A 19551-nucleotide genomic window follows, 5' to 3' on the forward strand; every position below is an offset into this window, starting at 1 on the left:
ATTCAAAGTGACCTTAATTGAAATTTTTTTCACGATACGTATGGTTTTTTTTTAACATAAAAAAAAAATGCGTACTTGGTAAAATAACATACATATTATATCTGTAAAAATGATAAAGTTGTTTTTATTTTTGGATTTTTTTGGATTGGAGGATCGTAGTTGTGCTGGTAATGTCAACTTAAAATTATGTATTTATTGGCCTTCTGAAAAATGGTATAAACTGTAATAGAACATACATGGTTTTTGTGATACTGGTTTCTGAAATTACACGGTGATGTTCATATATTTTTAACACAAAAAAAAAAAAAAAAAGGCAAACCATGCTCCGGTATGAAAATGGTGTTGTCTATTCAACCTCGTAGCACAGCATATGTGGTATAAAAACATACGTATTGTTTCCGAAATTGATGAAGATGGTTTATTTGATTTTTTTTTAATTGAAATCATATCAAATACGCAAGATGTGTTTATTAACCTAAAATGTATCTAAAACATACATATTTTGTGAACCTGGGGATTTAAACATACATATTCGTGATGTCGCATTTTACTGTATTTTTTGCAAACTTCAGATTTATTTGACAATATATGGAACTAAGTACATCAAACAGATGTAACATAAAACCACTGAGATTTCTTTGGTTAAATGATAATTATCCAACATTAGTCAAAATACATCTAAAAGCATCAAATTGTTTGCTGTAATGAAAAAAGGACCAAAAACATCGAATGCACGAATAGTATTTATCAAACATCAATTGCATCTACTGTGTCGTAATCAATTGCTGGCCTAATCGGTCTTGGTGGAACTTCATTATCACTCTCTGCATTGTCAACAACCTTGTCTTCAGCGTAGTCCCATAAGAGTGCACCGTATCTCATACGCTGCATGTGTGCATCAATGACCTCTGGAATCCTTTCACCCGATGTCAAATACTCATCATACGCTGCCACAAAAACACCACAGTCCCTAAAAACAAAAACAAAAAAAAGTTAAGAACTTGTATTAGAAAATACATGTTTCAAGTTCTAAATAAGGTATCTCAAGTTCAAACAACTTATGTATTTTAGAAGAATAATAAATTGATATGATATATCATGTATTTGATACTCTATGATATTTTTTTAAAATGTATGTCTACAACTTACATGCTACCAGCAGTTTGATGCGGAAGATTATCAACATAGACAACTTCAAGTATATCGATCTATCCCTTATCCGCATATGCTGGGTCTTTCACCAAATCTATGCTTTTTTGATTTACATAGAATCCAGCCAGATGTAGGAAATGTGGCAGCAGTGTAGCAAGCTTTTTTATTTCATTCCTAACAACTGCGTTGTGCCCGGCTGATTGATACGAGTTGTAAACATACAGACGCCTGTACATTTAAAAAAAAAAAAAAGGAACAAGAATTCAGCGGCCAATTAATGAATGAAAAACTAATGATAAAAATTTAATTCATCAATAAAAATACCTGTCCTTGAATGAAAGGAGTACCAATAACCAATGATTTTCTTCTTGTATATTCACCGGTATTAGCACGTTGTCAACGGTATGCCACGGGACATTGGCAATAAGCCTGTGGCCCTTAACGTACTCAATCAATACTTGCTCTTCATTTGCGACATTTGTCTGTGTTTCAACATTGCGATATGCGTGGTGGACCACATCAATTCTCTGCTTGAATAGGCAGTCAACAGTAGTAAAGCTGAAATTGTTCCTTTTATCGTACTTTCCTTTCTTCCGAAAGTAATAGATAATGACGTCAATGTGCTGGAATTGTTAAAAAATACATAAATTAGTTCACAGTCAAATACATAAAAAACTATGTAGTAGCAAAAATGTGGATTTCAGAACATAACAAATACACAGCAGCTAAAAATCATTGCTGATAAAAATCACCTCGTCATTCCAAAGCTGACCATCCATCGATAACAGGTAAAACCAGTTCTTATCATTGACAGTTGTGATGCCAAAATTGTATTTGACTCCATTGTCAAAAACTGCCATTTGTTTTTTGTAATGGTCTTCGTTGTTCTTTCTGCGGCAACAAAAAAACTAAATACATCAACTTATTCACAAAAAACTAGTGCGGAATCACTATATGTAAAACTGGGAGAAAAATACATACTTGCTATCGTGCCTCACGAGCAGACCGTTTCGGAGCCAAGTACGATATTCATTCACCATCTGTACATCAAGTGGACCAGTAATGGGATCTATCTGGAATGGATATTTTTTTATCAAACCCATGTACATGATTCTTGCCCGAACTACTACCTGTGTATTTGGTCTTTAATCATTAACAGTTGCGTCTTCAAAAAACAAACAAGTAAATTAAAAATTAGATATATACCAAAATCTGTCACAAACGGTGAAGACTTGTATTTACTGGGGCGTGTAGCTCGTGTGACTGATGGATGTAACATGATTTATTTCCCTGGGGTTTGGCTTGGTAAATACTCATCAGGCAACAACCACTGAGACAACGGCTGAGCGTTACAAACTGCTGCCTGGGGTTCCTCTAAGACAGTTGAGCTGGTGTTTTCCTCGGTTTTTTCTGTGTGAAGTTGTTCGTTAGTCATTTCTGATTCTGCTATATTTGCTAGCACCTGTGCGATCATCTACTAAAAAAAAAATACAAAAAAGAAACATTATTCAATCACTTGTATGATACATTTTTAAACCGAAAAAATGGGTGAATCAGAATTCGTTGTTATCGAACCTCAGAATTATTTGAATCATCAGAACATTTTTGCTCTTCCATGGTATGTTTCCCCGAACGTTCAACCGAAGTCTTCGGTTCTCCTGAAAGATCACCTCCTTCTGCAATCTCTTCGGTTGAAGCTTCCATCGTATTGCCGTTCTCATTGCCAATATCAACTTGAATATACGGTGCAATAACCTTTTCCTTAAAAAAAACACAAGCCAAAATTCTATAAAAAAAATACATGAATTTAATAGATAAAGACCTATATAAAATAAAGGCTACAGTAGTTCCCAAATTTTCAGCATACATGAATTATATTTTTTTTTAAATAAGATATAAAAATGAATAAAAAAAATACCTCTGTTGGATCCACCGGACGTTCAACCGAAGTCTTCGGTTCTCCTGAATGATCACCTCCTTCCGCAATCTCTTCGGTTGAAGCTTTCAGCGTATCGCCGCTATCATTGCCAATACCGACTTGAATATCCGGTGCAATACCCTTCTCCTTATAAAAAACACAGGCCAAAAGTATATTAATTAAATGAATCTAATAGATAAAAAATAATATTAAATTTATAAATACATAGAAGTATTTGTTGATGATGTCCAAAAGCAGTAAACAAAAACATAAGAAAAACAGTGAACATTCATGCTGTCATACAAAAAATAGTACACACAAAAAAAAAAAATACATGACACTATTGTTTTTCATATCAATAACAAATACATCATATTTTAAAGTCCAATAGATCCCAATTTTTCATCATGTCTGCATTATCTTTTATTAAAAAATAACATATAAAAATGATTAAAAATTGATAAATACATTAAAAATATATATATATACCTCTGTTGCATGCACATCACCCGTATCAGTCTCCGTGTGAATATCGTCATCATGGTCCATGTAATCATCAGCTTGTTGATGTATGTTGCCATCATTTAAAGGAACATGAGTTTCACTGTCATCATCCTAAAAAAATATGTATTTGTTAGAAACATATGCTTCCTACTTCACACTGAATGCAATCGTTTGAATATGTATTTATTGATGTTTTTACCTTTTCTGAGTTTTGTTTCCCTTTGACATGTTTCAAAACTTTTTTGAAATTTTTATCAATAGTTTTGCGAAGATCCTTGAGCTCAGTAAAAATAACCTTGAATTCACCAAGCACCTAAATGGTAAAAACAGCAAATTCATCATAAAAATCCGCATTTGCTTGTAGTTTGATGAATATCAAAATAAAATTAGAAAAACTTACTTCCTGCTTAAATTGATCAAGTTCCTGCCTTAAACTTGTGAGGTCAACTGATTTGCTGGTGGATACATCATCAACAGGAACGCGGTGGACACTTGGAGCAGCTTTTTCTTTTTCCTTTGATTGAACTGACTTATCTACCACCGAAGCAGATTTTTTAGATGATTGTCCAACTGTAGGTTTTTTTGGGATAGTGGTTGGTGACTTCTGAACATGCAATGCTACCGTTGACATCTTCCTGGGCTTCTTGTGCGGTGGAGATTTTGAAGCATCGTTCTTTTGAGTTTTCTTGGCAGCGGCAACATGGGGAGGTGTAGTGGTAAAATCAGCATATTCATTTTCCTCCTCTTGGTGTGATTGGGGTGGTGGTGCACGTCTGTTGACCAGATATGCACGCAGACCATGCTTCTCAACCTCTGATATGGTCGGAACAATGTTGTTGAATTTACAACTGGTGTCCTGCACATAAAATATTTTGAACTGTCAGTTCAGGGCAGACCTATATTGCTGGAAAAAAATCTATTTGTATTTTACAAATACACAGTAGCAAAAATAACGCAATATGCACGTGTGAAAAACTAGTTGGTAACCATATATTTAATGTAAGTATTTTACCTCACCGTCCCTAAACATGCGCCAACATCAAGTAGTTAACAGATGGTTTTGGGTTCACTGTTCTCCAATTAAACATTCTTGGGATTCGGGTTCCGGTTTTAACCATTAAATTAGGGTCAACATTAGAGCAACACTCATATATCCACACTTGCATAGCAAAAGGGAACCCCCGTAGACAATAAAACTGCTTTGGCTTGTCCATCTTGTGGTGAATATTCTTAATCAAATCATCAAATGCTTCCTTACCCCAAGTATGTTCATTGTACTGTTCACTCTCCACCAAGTCAAAATGATGTCTTGGGACAACAACGTTCCTCTTTTCACTTGAAAGTATGTAATTATGAATGAAATACAGGATATCAATCTTTACAGCATCTTCATCTGCGTTATCACCAACACCCCAATCCTTGTCTTCAAAGCACTTATTTAAAGTCATCTTTAAAACACTATTACCAGAACCACCGAAATATTGATCCAACAATCTGTTAGAACCCTCGTCAAAAACAACTTCATCCCCGTAACACTTCAAACCAGTAATTAAAGCAAATTCAAAAAGACTGAATGTCAATTCCGTCCCGTTAATATCGATAACAAACGCATCGCTATTACTACGCTTCAACTCCCTAAGCATAAAACACCTAAATAACTGACCCTGCACGTCGGTGTCAACTTGCATCTCCATATATTTTCCAAAAACAGTTTTGGAAAATAGCTTGAATTGTCTATCTGTCAGTTTTTCCTTCAACTCATCTTTAATGTTATGGTTCATATATGAAGCATAACGTATCGGTTGAGTGGGGGGACGTTTAACCATGAATTTGGAGGCCTGAAAGTTTGAATATAATGGCAACACATGAGATACAAATATATACATACGAAATGCTATCACAGTCATTAAATACATGCAAGCAAAAAAACAGTCATTACGATGTTTAGCTGACAAAAAGTTGAACAAATACACCTTTTATCTGACACATACACATGCCTGCTTTTTAAAAACATACATAACCTGTTATTAATTTGAAAATTGCACAAATGTGAGGAATTACAAATACATGATACATAGTTTGATATTTTTGATAGCAAAAATGGTTAGTGAAATACATGACACAGTTGTATGTATGTTTTTATATACAAACTCTTTCAAAACACAACAAAAATAAATACGAATGCTATCCCATATGAAATGTTCAGATCAATAAATACATGAAAACAAAAACACAGTTATTAAAGATGTTTAGCTAACAAAAGTTGAACAAATACCCCTTTTATCTGACATTTACACAAGCCTGCTTTTTAAAACATACATAACCTGTTATTACATTGAAAAAATACACAAATGTGAGGAATTGCAAATACATGATACATAGTTTTATATTTTGAAACAAAAAATGGTTAGTGAAATACATGACACAGTCGTATGTATGTTTTATATACAAATTTTTTCAAAACACAGCAAAAATAAATATGAATGCTATCCCATATGAAATGTTCAGATCAATAAATACATGGAAACAAAACACAGTTATTAAAGATGTTTAGCTGACAAAATTTGAACAAATACCCCTTTTATCTGAACAAATACACATGCCTGCTTTTTAAAACATACATAACCTGTTATTACATTGAAAAAATACACAAATGTGAGGAATTACAAAATACATGATAATAGTTTTATATTTTGATACCAAAAATGGTTAGCGAAAACCATGGCATAGTTGTATATATGCTTCATATACAAAACTAATTCAAACAATACAAAAATACATACGAATGCTATCCCCTCTATTAATGGAATGTTCAGATCAATAAATACATGTAACTATACTTACGGAAGCGGTCAAAAATACATTAATCATTAACCGAATTAGGGCAACATATACAATATAAATTTAATTCACAATATATATATATATATATATATATATATATTAAATGAAAAAATACCTGCTTGTTCATAGTTAATTGTTGTTCTCCGGCATCTGTCTCTACAACATTCTTCCCTTTTCTACTATAAGCAACATTGGATGTTTTTCTCCTCTTTGTGGCAGTATCAAAATCATTTTTTTTTTCAAATTAACAGTTGAAGGAATTCTGATTCTGGAAGGATCATGGATTTTCCTAGATCTCCTTTCAGCAACAATTTTCTCAGCAGAAGCTGCATCAACATCATGTTGTTGCTGAGAAATACCCAAATCAAAAGAAGGGGAATCTAAATTTTGAAGAGTATGTGGGATACCTCTTGTAACCCTACCAGATGTGCTTTCATCCGCCATTAATTGATGTTTTTCACTACTCAAATTGGGAAACCCTAATCATTGAAAGTTATAATTTTTTAAAACAGTCAAGAATATTGAATTAAGTTGACTAAAATACACAAAATAATGAAAACTTACACAAATACACAGCCACCCCACGAATCTCGGCAAAGTAAATGTGGTGGAATCGTGCTTGATGATAATGGATAGATTCTGAGGAGAAAAAAACGGCTAAAATTAATGGAAAGGGAGAGAGAAACTAACGTATATTACGTGCGTTTCAAATATGGGAAGTTGGGATAGTGTTTACCTTTCTTTACGGTGTATTTGATAACTGATAAGTGGAAGTTACTGTTGTATCTAGAATGGGTAATTTATAAAATTAATTAGCTATTATTATTAATTTTAGTAAAAGGTAGTTATTAACATTAAATAGGTAGTAAGAGTAGCTATAACAAGTAAAATTTCCATTATTATATGTGATAAAAAAGTTTTGAAATTGAGTTGAGCGACTTAAGTTTTTTTTTTTAATTGAGTAGGGGTGATAAAAATTAGATCAATGATTAATGGGTTTTGACCTATTTTCAAGCATGTTCCCAAGTTTTATTTTATACACTTTGACCCCAAGCTATGTTTTTAACACTTTGTCCTCAAGTTTTATTTTTTACACTTTGGCCCAGCTTAATAAAACCCTAATTACCTAAAATTGGTGGGAAAAGAGTCCCCAAAAACCAGCTCCCGCAACCCCCCCCCCCCTAAACCCCAACCCCTCCAACGAAAAATTGTTCTGAAATGTTTTGTTTTTTAATTGAGTAGGGGTGATAAAAATTAGATCAATGATTAATGGGTTTTGATCAATTCTCAAGCATGCTCCCAAGTTTTATTTTATACACTTTGACCCAAGCTTTGTTTTTAACACTTTGCCCTCAAGTTTTATTTTTTACACTTTGACCCAACTTAATAAAACCTTAATTACCTAAAATTGGTGGGAAAAGAATCCCCAAAAACCAGCTCCCGCAAATCCCCCCCCCCCCCCCCAAAACCCCAACCCCTCCAACGAAAAATTGTTCTGAAATATTTTTTTTTTAATTGAGTAGGGGTGATAAAAATTAGATCAATGATTAATGGGTTTTGATCAATTTTCAAGCATGCTCCCAAGTTTTATTTTATACACTTTGATCCCAAGCTTTGTTTTTAACACTTTGCCCTCAAAATTTATTTTGTACACTTTGGCCCAGCTTAATAAAACCTTAATTACCTAAAATTGGTGGGAAAAGAATCCCCAAAAACCAGCTCCCGCAAACCCCCCCCCCCCCCCCCCCCCTAACCCCAACCCCTCCAACGGAAAATTGTTTTGAAATGTTTTTTTTTTGGTCCCCCCACCCCCACCCCCCGACTCAACACCCCTACAACTTCGAATAATCGTCCTTGGGAATTTACCTTAGGCATGGGCTCCCTCTCAAGTAGGTAGACATTTACATCAACAATGCGTAAAATCTAGTCTAGTTATAAAGAGAAACAAACAAAGCCGTCTAACTTTCTTTCCCTCATTTTGAAAAACACTATAGGAGTTTGTGATAGAGTAAAATGATCTGGCCCCCATACCATAGGTTAATTCAAATGGAAACCTTTAAATTCAAGTTTGGCGCCTAATATGAATTTTGGTGAATAGAATTACTTGGTATGCGTGTTGATTAAAAATAAGTGAAAATATATATGCACCGAAATTTTACATAAAAGAATAAATATATAAAAGAATAAATATATGATATGTGTTTAATATACACTTCTTATCACTTAATCATGCTTAATTAATACATATTTAAACTATATTCATAAAGTCGATCCAACTTGTTTTGGATTGAGATATAGTTGTTGTTTTTTGTTAAGTTCACTAGTAAGTAGAGTTGGTTTGATATAAACACATGATACATGTAACTAGTTATTTATAAGATAACTAGTACCTCGTGAAATTAGTGTAGATACGATGTACGCGCAAACTAGCCCAGATAAAATGATTATAAAACAAATCAAAAAAATAAAAATCAATTCTAAGCGCACATAAAACTTACCGTGTGTTTTTGCATTTTCTGGACTTCTATGTGGACAACAATGTGAATTGAGTGCTCTTTTCCATGCTTGCCTTTTCCTTAAATGTTTGAACTTGATTTTTTTTTTTTTTTTAAAGAAGAGAAAAAGGAATTGAGGTTGCTTTTCTTTAATTTATCTCCTTGTTGAAGAACACAATTCAAGAGCATATAAATTTGGCCAAAAGCATTTAAAAGAAGTACTTTTATCAATTCACGTACAAACACATGATTTGATTTGTAAAGAACTTCCTATTCAGAAAAGGAAATAATTTCACTTTTGATTGTTCCCATATAAGTTTGGGGTCAAAAGTTAAGATACTGTCAAATTGAAAAACAACCAGAAACCCTCCGTTTTATTTTATAGGTGTTCTTAATGTGATTGAACATAATATTTTACATAACAAGGATAATTTTTAAATTCTATCGTCACAAACTAAATATGCATATTATGTCCAAAAATATTCTTTAAATCTTGTGGCCTTAAACACGCCACATAAAATATTGGGATCACTGAGTTACGTAGGTGCAAAAATATGTGCAATTTTTTCATAAAGTATTTTTTCCTACTGTCTTTGTTTTATATTGTTGATTAAATTCATTTAAGGATTATTCATGACTTGTGCAATCGCAGTTCGTTGCTCGTCTAACATTAGGCTTTCAATACCTGTGAAGATGCAATTAAGATGCAAATGTTAATGGAATAACACAAGAAATTTCATTGGATGGATCCTTTAAGGACTGATGTTTAATTTTTGGCTCTGTAAATATATATATCCTGTCCAAAAGATGTAATTATCAGATCTTAAATTTCAAAGAATAGAAGAAGAATTGTATATTATTAACTAAATATCTGAATGTATTTAATTGGACGGTTCAAAATAGATTGAGCCAATAATGAGCGGTTTAATTATCCGCCCAACCTAAGCGTGTTGGACCATTCATGTCTTTGTGGGTTAATTTACCACCAATTTGTACCGCTAAAACTTTCTCAGTAATAACATTTTCGGGTCATTGGCACTTATGCCTCTCTTTTGTGATGGTCTTTAAATTTCGTCCCCCATGACAGTTAATTTTTTTGCGTGATAGAAATTTATATTTGCACATCATAATATTCCACAAGTTATGCCTGAATTTTTAAAGAACTTATGTCCTGCTAGACATAAATTCAATTGCTAAAGGGGAAAAATAAAAAACCAGCTCATTTGAAGGACAGAAATTAAAAACCAGCGCATTTGAAGGGCTAAACCTGAAATTTCCTCAACATGTTCTCATTGATTCTTTTTTGTCTCGGTAAAACTATAATATTACCAATTGACAAACAAAAGAACAAAATAACAACCCAAGAGTACCTAATTCACAAGAACCTGAAATTTCCTCAACATGTTCTCATTGATTCTTTTTTGTCTCGGTAACACTATAATATTACCAATTGACAAACAAAAGAACAAAATAACAACCCAAGAGTACCTAATTCACAAGCACCTTCTAGCAAGGGTGAAGTGATGCTGGGCCTTTCAGCAGAAAAGACTAATTAGATGTGTATTATTTGCATGATTTCTCTACATCTATGTAATTTCTTGTAGCCTTTCTTGTGGAAGTAAGGTAAATTTAACCTATCAAGTAACTCTTTCTTGATTCGAGTAACCATCCTCTCAGTATGTTTGAACACCTAATTTTTTTACCAAATTTAAGGTGTTACACTCTATGTATATGTGTGTGTGTTTTCTTTTAATTCAAGTCTTAATAAATGAGTTCGTAATTTTTGGACTACCTACTTGAATATTTTAAATTTTTATTAGGTCTAAAAATGGTTATTTGATATTTTTTATCATTATATTTTATTTATTTTTATTAAATAAAAACAAAAAACCTAACATTTAATACCCAATCTCCCTCTTTGAAAAAATGTACCCCAGCCAATCCCTTATTTCCCTCATTGCAGATTTTACACTCCTCACTTATCATATTTTCACACTACACACTACACACGTTTCAGTTTTCATATTGTACACATACTCCACTTTAAACAATATAAATAGGCACTCATGGATACAAGTTTTGGACACACACAAAATCACATATACACAACACTCTTACAATACAAGTTTCGGAAACACACAATCACATATACACAACACTCTTACAAAACGTTAATGCAAGTTTCCGACACACATACAATCACATATACTTCAATCAGAGTAATTTCTCCGAACATATATCGTTTTATTTGCTTCAAGGTCTTTCTTTCATCTTGCATGTTCTAATCTTCTCATTTATCACACTTTGATCATTTTCCCTTTCAAGGAATTTAGCTTGTTCTGAAGCATTTATTTAAGTAGGACTCCTACTTAATAATTGATTTCTTTTGATGTTTCTAGATTATGTGACAACAAAATTTTGGTAAACAACATGACTGAGAAGCATCAACTTTTGATAGCTCGGGGAGTATGCTAGGAACTACTTTGATGTTGAATTGCATGTCCCCATTAGCTTTTGAGTAAAAAATAATCCTCTAAGAACTTAATTGCATGATATTTCGGAATAAAGTGTAACACTTGTTTCTCGTGATTTTTTGGACTTGGAATGTTAAACAATTTTAATAGGAAGTTGTATTAGGTACTAGTAACAAATGTTTGGTGCCTTTTGCTGCAGATACAAAAGAAGCAATTTTAAGCATTCGAGGAGTATTATCTTTGTGCTTGGGGCAAAAATGTAACTAATGAGGTACTAAAGGAGGCATTTTACTGCTGGTTGAAAAGTACTGCAAGTGTAAGAGCCCGTTTGGATTGGCTTATAAGTGGTCAAACCAGCTTATAAGGTGTTTTTTTTGTTTTTTAGGTGTTTGGCAAAGCAGCTTATAAGCTAAAAAAGTGTTTAGAATAAGTCCAAAAAAATAAGTTGGGGTGGCCCAACTTATTTTTTTGGCTTATAATTTGTTTTTTGGTCAAACCAACTTATAAGCCACTTTTTTTAAGCTAAGCCAAACGAGCTCTAAGTCTTTAGAATTTGTGTAGATAATGGTTTTACTTGCATTTATATGGTGTAAAGCAGATGAATAGTTATCATTTGATGTTTATTTTCCTTTCTTGCCTTATATATATATATATATATACTGGCAATTTGAATTAAGAATTCCAATCAACGTGGGAGATTGACTGGAGGTGTTATTCAAAGACTAGATTTCTGATTTTGGGAGTCTAGTTAGGTCGTGTAAATTAGACCTTCAAATACAATATGTAAATTTTAAGTCATCTTGAAACCGTATAAACATACTGTTATGTGAATATTTTGCTCATTCATTGAGGTTTTAGCTTATTTCTTATGAACGGTTCTCAAGTACTTAAAATATGTTATTATGGTTTTGAATTAACTGTCAAATTTTGAGTGCCCTGATATATTTAAGTTGGTGAGAGCTAAGTCTCTCTCATTCTGATCTTCTTTTTGCTTGATTTATATGCATTACTGATTGCCATCTTACTGGAGTTCTGAAGTGACGCTAACATGAATGTAAATATTATTTGACGTTGAACTTGTTAATTAGCCCAAGTGTATATATTAGAGTAGCGAGGTATAGCAGAGAAGATTTTACACACTACAGATAGAGGAACAACAAGCAAAAATCGCCAGCTAAGAATCCTTGATGTAGCTCACACTTATATAGTTAGTACTTAACTTCTAATGCTGGAACTTTAAGAATTGACTGTATCAAAGGGAAATCTCAATACGCATTCAGGTGGTGGGTATTTTTCTGAAGTATCTATAGATTGAAGTCAAACCATACTTTCTTTCTTTTTTTTTTTTTTTTTTGGTTAAACAAGAAATATTTTTATTGCGCTTCCATCAAGTACCCGGTACAAATAGCAGTACACATAAGAAAAGAAATAATTCAAAGTCTTCTCTGTCTGTCACTCAGTTCTATATATTCCCCTTTTTCCATCTATGCTAAGTTCTTTGTGGTACAAGTTTTCTATCCACATCTTTTCCTGACCATTTATTCTCCTGTGCAAACTTTCTTGAGTTTTTAGCTTACACTCCTGCTTAACAGCTTCAATCAGCTTCCCTGGCATCATTATTCTTCCTTCCCACAGTGCTTCATTCCTCACCCTCCAGATAAAATAGATCAGGGCAGTTAGAGTTAGAACTGCCATCACAAACTCTCTGCATCTCCTTCCCTTTATGAGCCTAGCCATTCTTTTCCACAGCCCCTTCATGTCTCTGGTCTGAATTCTCAAGTCTAACCATTGTAGTATCTCGTTCAAACATCCAGCAGTGTATTGACATTCAAAGAATAGGTGTTGAATGGTCTCTTCATGGGTACCACAGATCATGCATTTATTATCGGAGCACTACCATGCCTAAACAGTGTACCTTTGGTTAGTAGCCTGTGGTGGTTTGCTAACCAAGCAATGCAACTATGCTTGGGTATGTTCATTCTATTACATATCCATCTCCACCATAGCTGCTTCTCTAAACTGCCTCTCAACCAGTGGTAACCACTATGTATTGTATATTTTCCTGCTGGTTTAAGCCAATCCCCTTGTACATACCCTGCTGCCACATTATGCCTTGTTGAACCATACTTTCTTCATTTGGTGCATATAGTTTTTAAATATCTGCAGAGCCAATTTGGTAACATTGCTTAGTTTTAGTCTAATTTTATTAGTGATGCTAAATATGTTTGCTTAGTGTGTTCGCAGTTAAAGAGAAATTTTCATAGTTTAATATTAATTCTTGTATAGGACTATCTTCATAGCTTGAACAAAATCAGACAACATTCAAGCCGTGCTCTGTTAGTAAATATTAGAAATTTGTTCCTATGGTTTTTACATTAGAAATGTACTGAAAATTCTTACATATTCTTGCATGCTTCTGCAGATTAAAGGAGATACACAAACAACAATGTTCTCTCTCCATTATATGTACTCTACTAGGTAAGTTGAAGCTCTAACTCTCAATTATGGTCAAAGGTTTCATAACTTCTTGCAACAATACATTTTTATCATGCTTTGGTTAATTAGTGTATTATCAGTCTACGAAATTGATAAACGTGTAGATTCTTTCAGAGGTTGCCTTGTAGTTTCTACCTAATATCTTGTTATTTAATAGGCATTTCCACATTATTTTTCCACTAATTTACCACCCAAATTAGTTGCGGGGCTTTCCTAAAAACCATTGCAAGTTGAGTGCATTTGAATTGTGGCGAACGTAATTGTAGGGGTTTACTAAACAGCCGGTACAGCCAATAGTGGGGGTTTTAAACCTTCGCAATTTGCACTTTTAACCCCCGCAAAATGGTAGTTTTTTTGTAGTGCCAAGATTAATTTTAGCCAAGTATAAATCGATAAAAGCAACTGTGGTAGAACCACGGGACTCAAGGGGTGCCTCATACCTTTCCCGGTCAACAGAATTACTTACCCGATTTTTATTTTCGCAGACCAAAAATAAAGAGTCATTTTCTTTTGATTAGGGATTCAAAAGGTGTCTTGGAACACCAAAACTCAATTCCAAGTGGCGACTCTGAATAAATAAATAATCATTTTTCAATACCGTCACTTTAAATGGAAAAACTCTTTAAAAACATCTTAACCGGAGAGTTGAAAAAGAGGTGTGACAGTATGTACCGTTAATCTTGAAACAGTTTGTCAATTTCGAGCCCTCCAAGTATGGTAGATCATAGCCCCCCCCCCCCCCCCCCCTTGCGGGCCCAAATAATTGACATTTACCTGGCTCTTTCCCTTTTATAAAACCTCCTTCATTTCAAGCTCTTCTCACAATTCAACGTGGCTTTTGACCCATGAAATATAGTTAGATATGTGCAAACTCATTTAAACCTTTTATCTAATATATTTTGCTTTCAGATATGTAAAAGTAACATTTTATTGTATTTAAGGAGGAGAAAAGTTATTGAACTCTGTGTCATTTTGTTTGAAGCATAGTTGTCAAACGGTAACTTTGACAATGTACTGCTAATTAGAGGTCTTGGAAAGATATCTTTTTAAAGACTAGATTAGACTAAATAGGTATTTTGGTCTTTGTACTGTTAATTCTATTAAGTAACTAACAGTTCAGTAGTTAGTTAGCTTCAGGAAATTAGTTAGATAGTTAACTCTTACTACTGCTATACAATTATTCTTCAAGATTTCTGTATTTCACAAGCCTTATTAGATGCATTCTTGTTTTAAGAAATCACAAACCATACTTTATATGGTTCAACTTTTGCAGATTGGAGACCCAAAGTTCATGTAGTAGGAATTTTGCTTCCTTGATCGACTTGCATCGGGTTATGAACCTCCACAATCACTAGTAAATTGGCTTGGTAGTCTTATGAGTTACAAGATCCTCAATTTTAACATACATGTTTTCTACACATTCCTCTTCTACTTCATTTCTCTCTTGAATTGATATTGTGCAGCATCACTGTTTCTTTTACTATACAATTAACTTACAAACTCTAAAGAATGATATGATGTTACAACTTACATAATTATGATCCAAATAACTATTCATAAAGCATAGATTCATAAGATTCTTCCCTTCCCTGATAATGCTCCTCTAATGATAGTCTTATAACTTTGAGAAGTTTTCTTTTTGAAATAAAAACCATTACAACAATGGTCTTACCTGCAGAGAGCTAATAAATTTGAATCCTTATCATACATATCAGTTAATCTGCACCAAGAAGCTAAGTTAAAAAGCATCTAAACTTCAACATATGAACAGAAAATTAGTCACATCTTCAATACCATTTCCAGAACAATCCATGAACAAAACTTCATCTCATCACTAGGAGTAGAATAGTCCATGTCTGAGTAAATCCACTCAAATAGATAAGACAAGATCAAATCCTCTGCCTATATGCTTTAAAGTTCTGATGTCATTCCTATTTTTAGCATGTGCTTGGGAGGAATATCAAAAACCTTATTGCTTTGCCTTATGTTCCTCTTTAAAAAGTTGTAAGCATAATTTATTACAACTTTCTTGGCTATACCAGATCCCTCTATTACTATCACGTCGTGCACCCCTACCAAATGAACCATCGCGTTTTGCTGGACTCTGTCCAGCACTTCAAGTTCTCTTTCTGCTACTGATTCTTCTTCCTCTTGTTCACTATGAATTCCTTGAGCCTCTCCACTAGTAATGCCTCAAATGGCTCTTGTTTGTTGCGGATATTGTTATATCCATATGTCACTACCCAATAAAAACATACAAATCAGCTGGTTGCGCTCGATTGAGGATGAATCTTTTTTTTGTTGGAAATTCGCTAATAGGAAGTGACTTGAAGGACATAAACAGAAGGACAAAATGCACAGCGGGCACATTTGTTAGGTAGTGCTTGAAGATCGGTGGACTACTATGGACCATATTCTGAATAGAAGATAACAAGTCCTGGTAGGTGATGAGAATTTGTCCTAGCCAATGTTTCTTCCACACCGTTGAGAGAAATACTCCGGTCTAGCTCAAAGTAATATGTCTTTCTATACACGTAATTCCAGACATAAATAATCGACATAAGGAACATGACAAAAACAAGTTGCATATATCCCCCTTGATTGACTTGTATAGCACGGAGTTGAAGTAGATAAACTCAATCACGCCAATAACAACACAATAGGTTGTCACACTAAGAATGTAAATTTCCCAGATCAGAACCACGACTATTACAAGGAATAATGAATTACCGTCATCACAAGCACAACTGCTCTTCATGAATTTAAGGACAAAAATATTTATTTAATTTAAACATCAGTTTTTTCTTGAGGAAAAATAGTCATAATGCAACAAAGGTTGTACCATAAGAGTAGCCGATCTTTTTGGTAGTCCTGAATCCAAAAGTGATAGCAACGCTGGCCAACATAAGAAGGTAATTGATTTCTCCGATGTACACTTGTCATCGGTGCTTGTTTAATGTATAAGCAATCTTAGCACGAAGAAAGCATCCCTACGGGAGAGAATTGTTGAATTATTGAGAATTTCCCAGAGATCATTGCTTGACTAGTAATTTTGGAGGTTAAAACTGCTACCACAAATGTTGGTCAATATATGGTATCTGCTTGGTCATACAGGAGCATCACAAGCAGACACGCTCTATATTGTCCAACGTTTGTGGTGGAGTTTAGCCTCCATCATTGTTAGTCAAGCAATGGTTCTTGGAGTTTCTCTATAATTTAGCAATCCCTCCAATAGGGATGCTTTTCCCATGTTAAAATTGTTCATACATCGAACAAGCACAGAGGATAAGTGTACAATCGTGAAATCAATCCCCTTCTTATGTTGGCTTGTGTTGTTGTCACTCTTGGATTCAGGACTACCAGAAAGATCAACGATGTTTATGGTACAACCATTTCTTGCATTCTAACTATTTTTCTTGAAGAAAAAATTTGATATTTAAATTAAATCAATTTTTTGGCCCTTTAATTACAGAAATAACAGTTTGCTTCTGATGACTTTAATGTCACTGTTCCTTGTATTAGCCGTAATTCTGATCCGAGAAAGTCACGTTCTTATTGTGATGGCCTATTATCTAGTCATTGGTGTGACCGAGTTTAATCTACTTTAGCTTCGTGCTATAAAAGTTCAATCAAGGGGGTTATATGAAACTTGATTTGGCGTGTTCCTTATGTCTGTTATGTAAGTTTGAATTTATGTGTACAAAGAGCCATTACTTTGAGCTAGACCAGGGTAATTCTCTCAACAATGTGGAAGAAATAGTGGCTAGGACGAATTCCTATCGCCTACCAGAATTTGCTATCTTATATTCATATTAGGTCGATGGTATTCCACCAATCTTCAAGCACTATCTAAGCACTATCTAACAAATATGCCTGCCTTGCACTCTATCCTTTTGTTTGTGCCCTTCAAGTCACTTTCTATTAGCGAAGTTCCAACACGAAAAAGATTCATCTTCAATCAAGCACAACCCCCTGATTTGTGAGTTTTTTCAATGTGTGGTGACATATGATATGCGTAACAAACAAGAGCCATTTGGAGGATCACTAGTGGAGATGCTCAAGGAGTTCATACGGGAACAAAAAGAGTAAGAATCATTAGTAGAAAGAGAACTTGAAATGCCGGACAGAGCCTATCAACATGTGGTAGTTCATTTGGTAGGAAAACATGAGGTGATTGGAAGAGAGGGGTCTGGTATAGCCAAGAAAGTGATAATAAATTATACTTACACTTCTTGAAGATGAACATAAGGCAAAGCAACAAGGTTTTATGTATCCCCTATGAGCACATGCTAAAAGTAGGAATGACGTATGAACTTTAGAGCATAAAGGAAGAGGATTGGATTGATTGAGACATGGACTGTTCCACTCTTAGTGTTGGTTTTTTATTTCGGAAAAAAAAAATCTCAAAGTTATTGAGCTATCACTGGAGGAGCATTATCAGGAAAGGGAAGAATCTTGTGAATTTATCCTTTATGAATAGTTATTGAAATCACAATTCTGAAGCTGTAACTTCATATCTTTCTTTAGATTTTGTAAGTTAATTATATAGTAACATAAATAGTCATGTTGTACAATGTCAACGTGTAAATAGGAGATCTCTCCCATAAACAAAAAGTATATATCATGTAACATATTGTATGAAGATGGAGAAAGATCAATCTTTCACTGTATCAAGAGTTCAGGTTTAGCTCCCCTCAATTGTATGTAATTTTCGGTAATGTAATATCTACCTATGTATGCATTGTCTGCCCGGCCTTGTTATTCCATTGGCTCCAGAACACTAGCCCCAATCCCAGGTAATACATGAAGCACAACAATGTTATTCCGAATGGGCAGTTCAAGAAGCATTGGCAGAACTATGTAAGGACATGGTCCAACCAACCTGCTGGAAAAAAGGAGGCGTAATGCTAGGCAGCAGAAGGTTGTGAAGATCTTCCCTAGGCCAACCGCTGGATCCCTTCGACCTATTGTTCGTGGACAAACACTTAAATACAACATGAAAGTCAGTGCTGGCAGGGGATTTTCTCTTGAAGAACTGAAGGCAGCTGGTATTCCCAAAAAACTAGCACCAACCGTGGCGTTGTTGTTGATCATCGCCGCCAGATCAGATCCTTGGAAGGTTTCCAAACTAATGTCCAGAGGCTCGAGAGTTACAAGGCTAAGCTAGTTATCCTCCCAAGGCGTTCCAAGAAGGTCAAAGCTGGTGATGTTAGTGCAGAGGAAGTTGCTACTGCCACCCATGTCCAAGGTTCGTACATGCCCATTACTAGGGAGCGACCAGCTGTTGAACTTGTGAAGGTCACAGATGAGATGAAATCATTCAATGCCTATGACAAGCTGCGAAATTGAGCTTACAAATGCCCGACATGTCGGAGTCAGGCAGAAGAGGGCAGCTGAAGCTGAAAAGGAACAGAAGTGAGCAATGTAGAGTGTTCTGTAGTCTGTTAAGCATTATCAACTGGTAGACCTTGTGATGAAGATTTATTCATAAAATCATTTTGAGGAACTTATGTGTTTTTTTTTTTTTTTTCAAGGATTTTGTTTTGTTTGTGATTAAAAAAAATGCATCACCTGTCCAGTATATACAATTCACGTGGGAGTGACAATACCAGTATTTCTTTATTATCTGCATACTCTTTTCAAAACCGACAAAGATGAAGCGAATACG

At 34.3% G+C, this 19551-nt stretch overlaps 1 protein-coding gene and 1 pseudogene across 1 annotated transcript; one reads left to right on the forward strand and one right to left on the reverse strand.

Annotated features, from left to right (window-relative positions):
- Positions 1-747: 747 nt before the first annotated feature.
- LOC132619394 (uncharacterized) lies at positions 748-13124 on the reverse strand. Its single transcript, XM_060334314.1, has 12 exons — positions 12965-13124; positions 6668-6897; positions 4603-5412; positions 3975-4430; positions 3774-3887; positions 3560-3685; positions 3071-3217; positions 2728-2913; positions 2466-2626; positions 1905-2043; positions 1477-1775; positions 748-970 (listed from the first exon to the last, which is right to left on the reverse strand). Exons 1-12 carry the CDS (start codon positions 13122-13124, stop codon positions 748-750), a joined length of 3051 nt encoding a protein of 1016 aa, XP_060190297.1.
- LOC132617727 (large ribosomal subunit protein eL13y-like) lies at positions 10978-19389 on the forward strand (annotated as a pseudogene).
- Positions 19390-19551: the final 162 nt, after the last annotated feature.

The sequence above is a fragment of the Lycium barbarum genome, chromosome 11 (assembly GCF_019175385.1).
Source record: "Lycium barbarum isolate Lr01 chromosome 11, ASM1917538v2, whole genome shotgun sequence".
Classification (NCBI taxonomy): Eukaryota; Viridiplantae; Streptophyta; class Magnoliopsida; order Solanales; family Solanaceae; genus Lycium; species Lycium barbarum.

Bases quoted from the DNA above. Each gene is read 5' to 3' on its own strand.
- LOC132619394 (XM_060334314.1), bottom strand. From the start codon at position 13,124: ATGGCTAGGCTCATAAAGGGAAGGAGATGCAGAGAGTTTGTGATGGCA. The intron at 6,898-12,964 runs GTAAGCTAAAAA...TTCAATGATTAG, and splicing joins TGAAGCTGTTAAGCAGGAGT to GGTTTCCCAATTTGAGTAGT. The intron at 5,413-6,667 runs GTTAATTTGAAA...TCAAACTTTCAG, and splicing joins GAATCAGAATTCCTTCAACT to GCCTCCAAATTCATGGTTAA.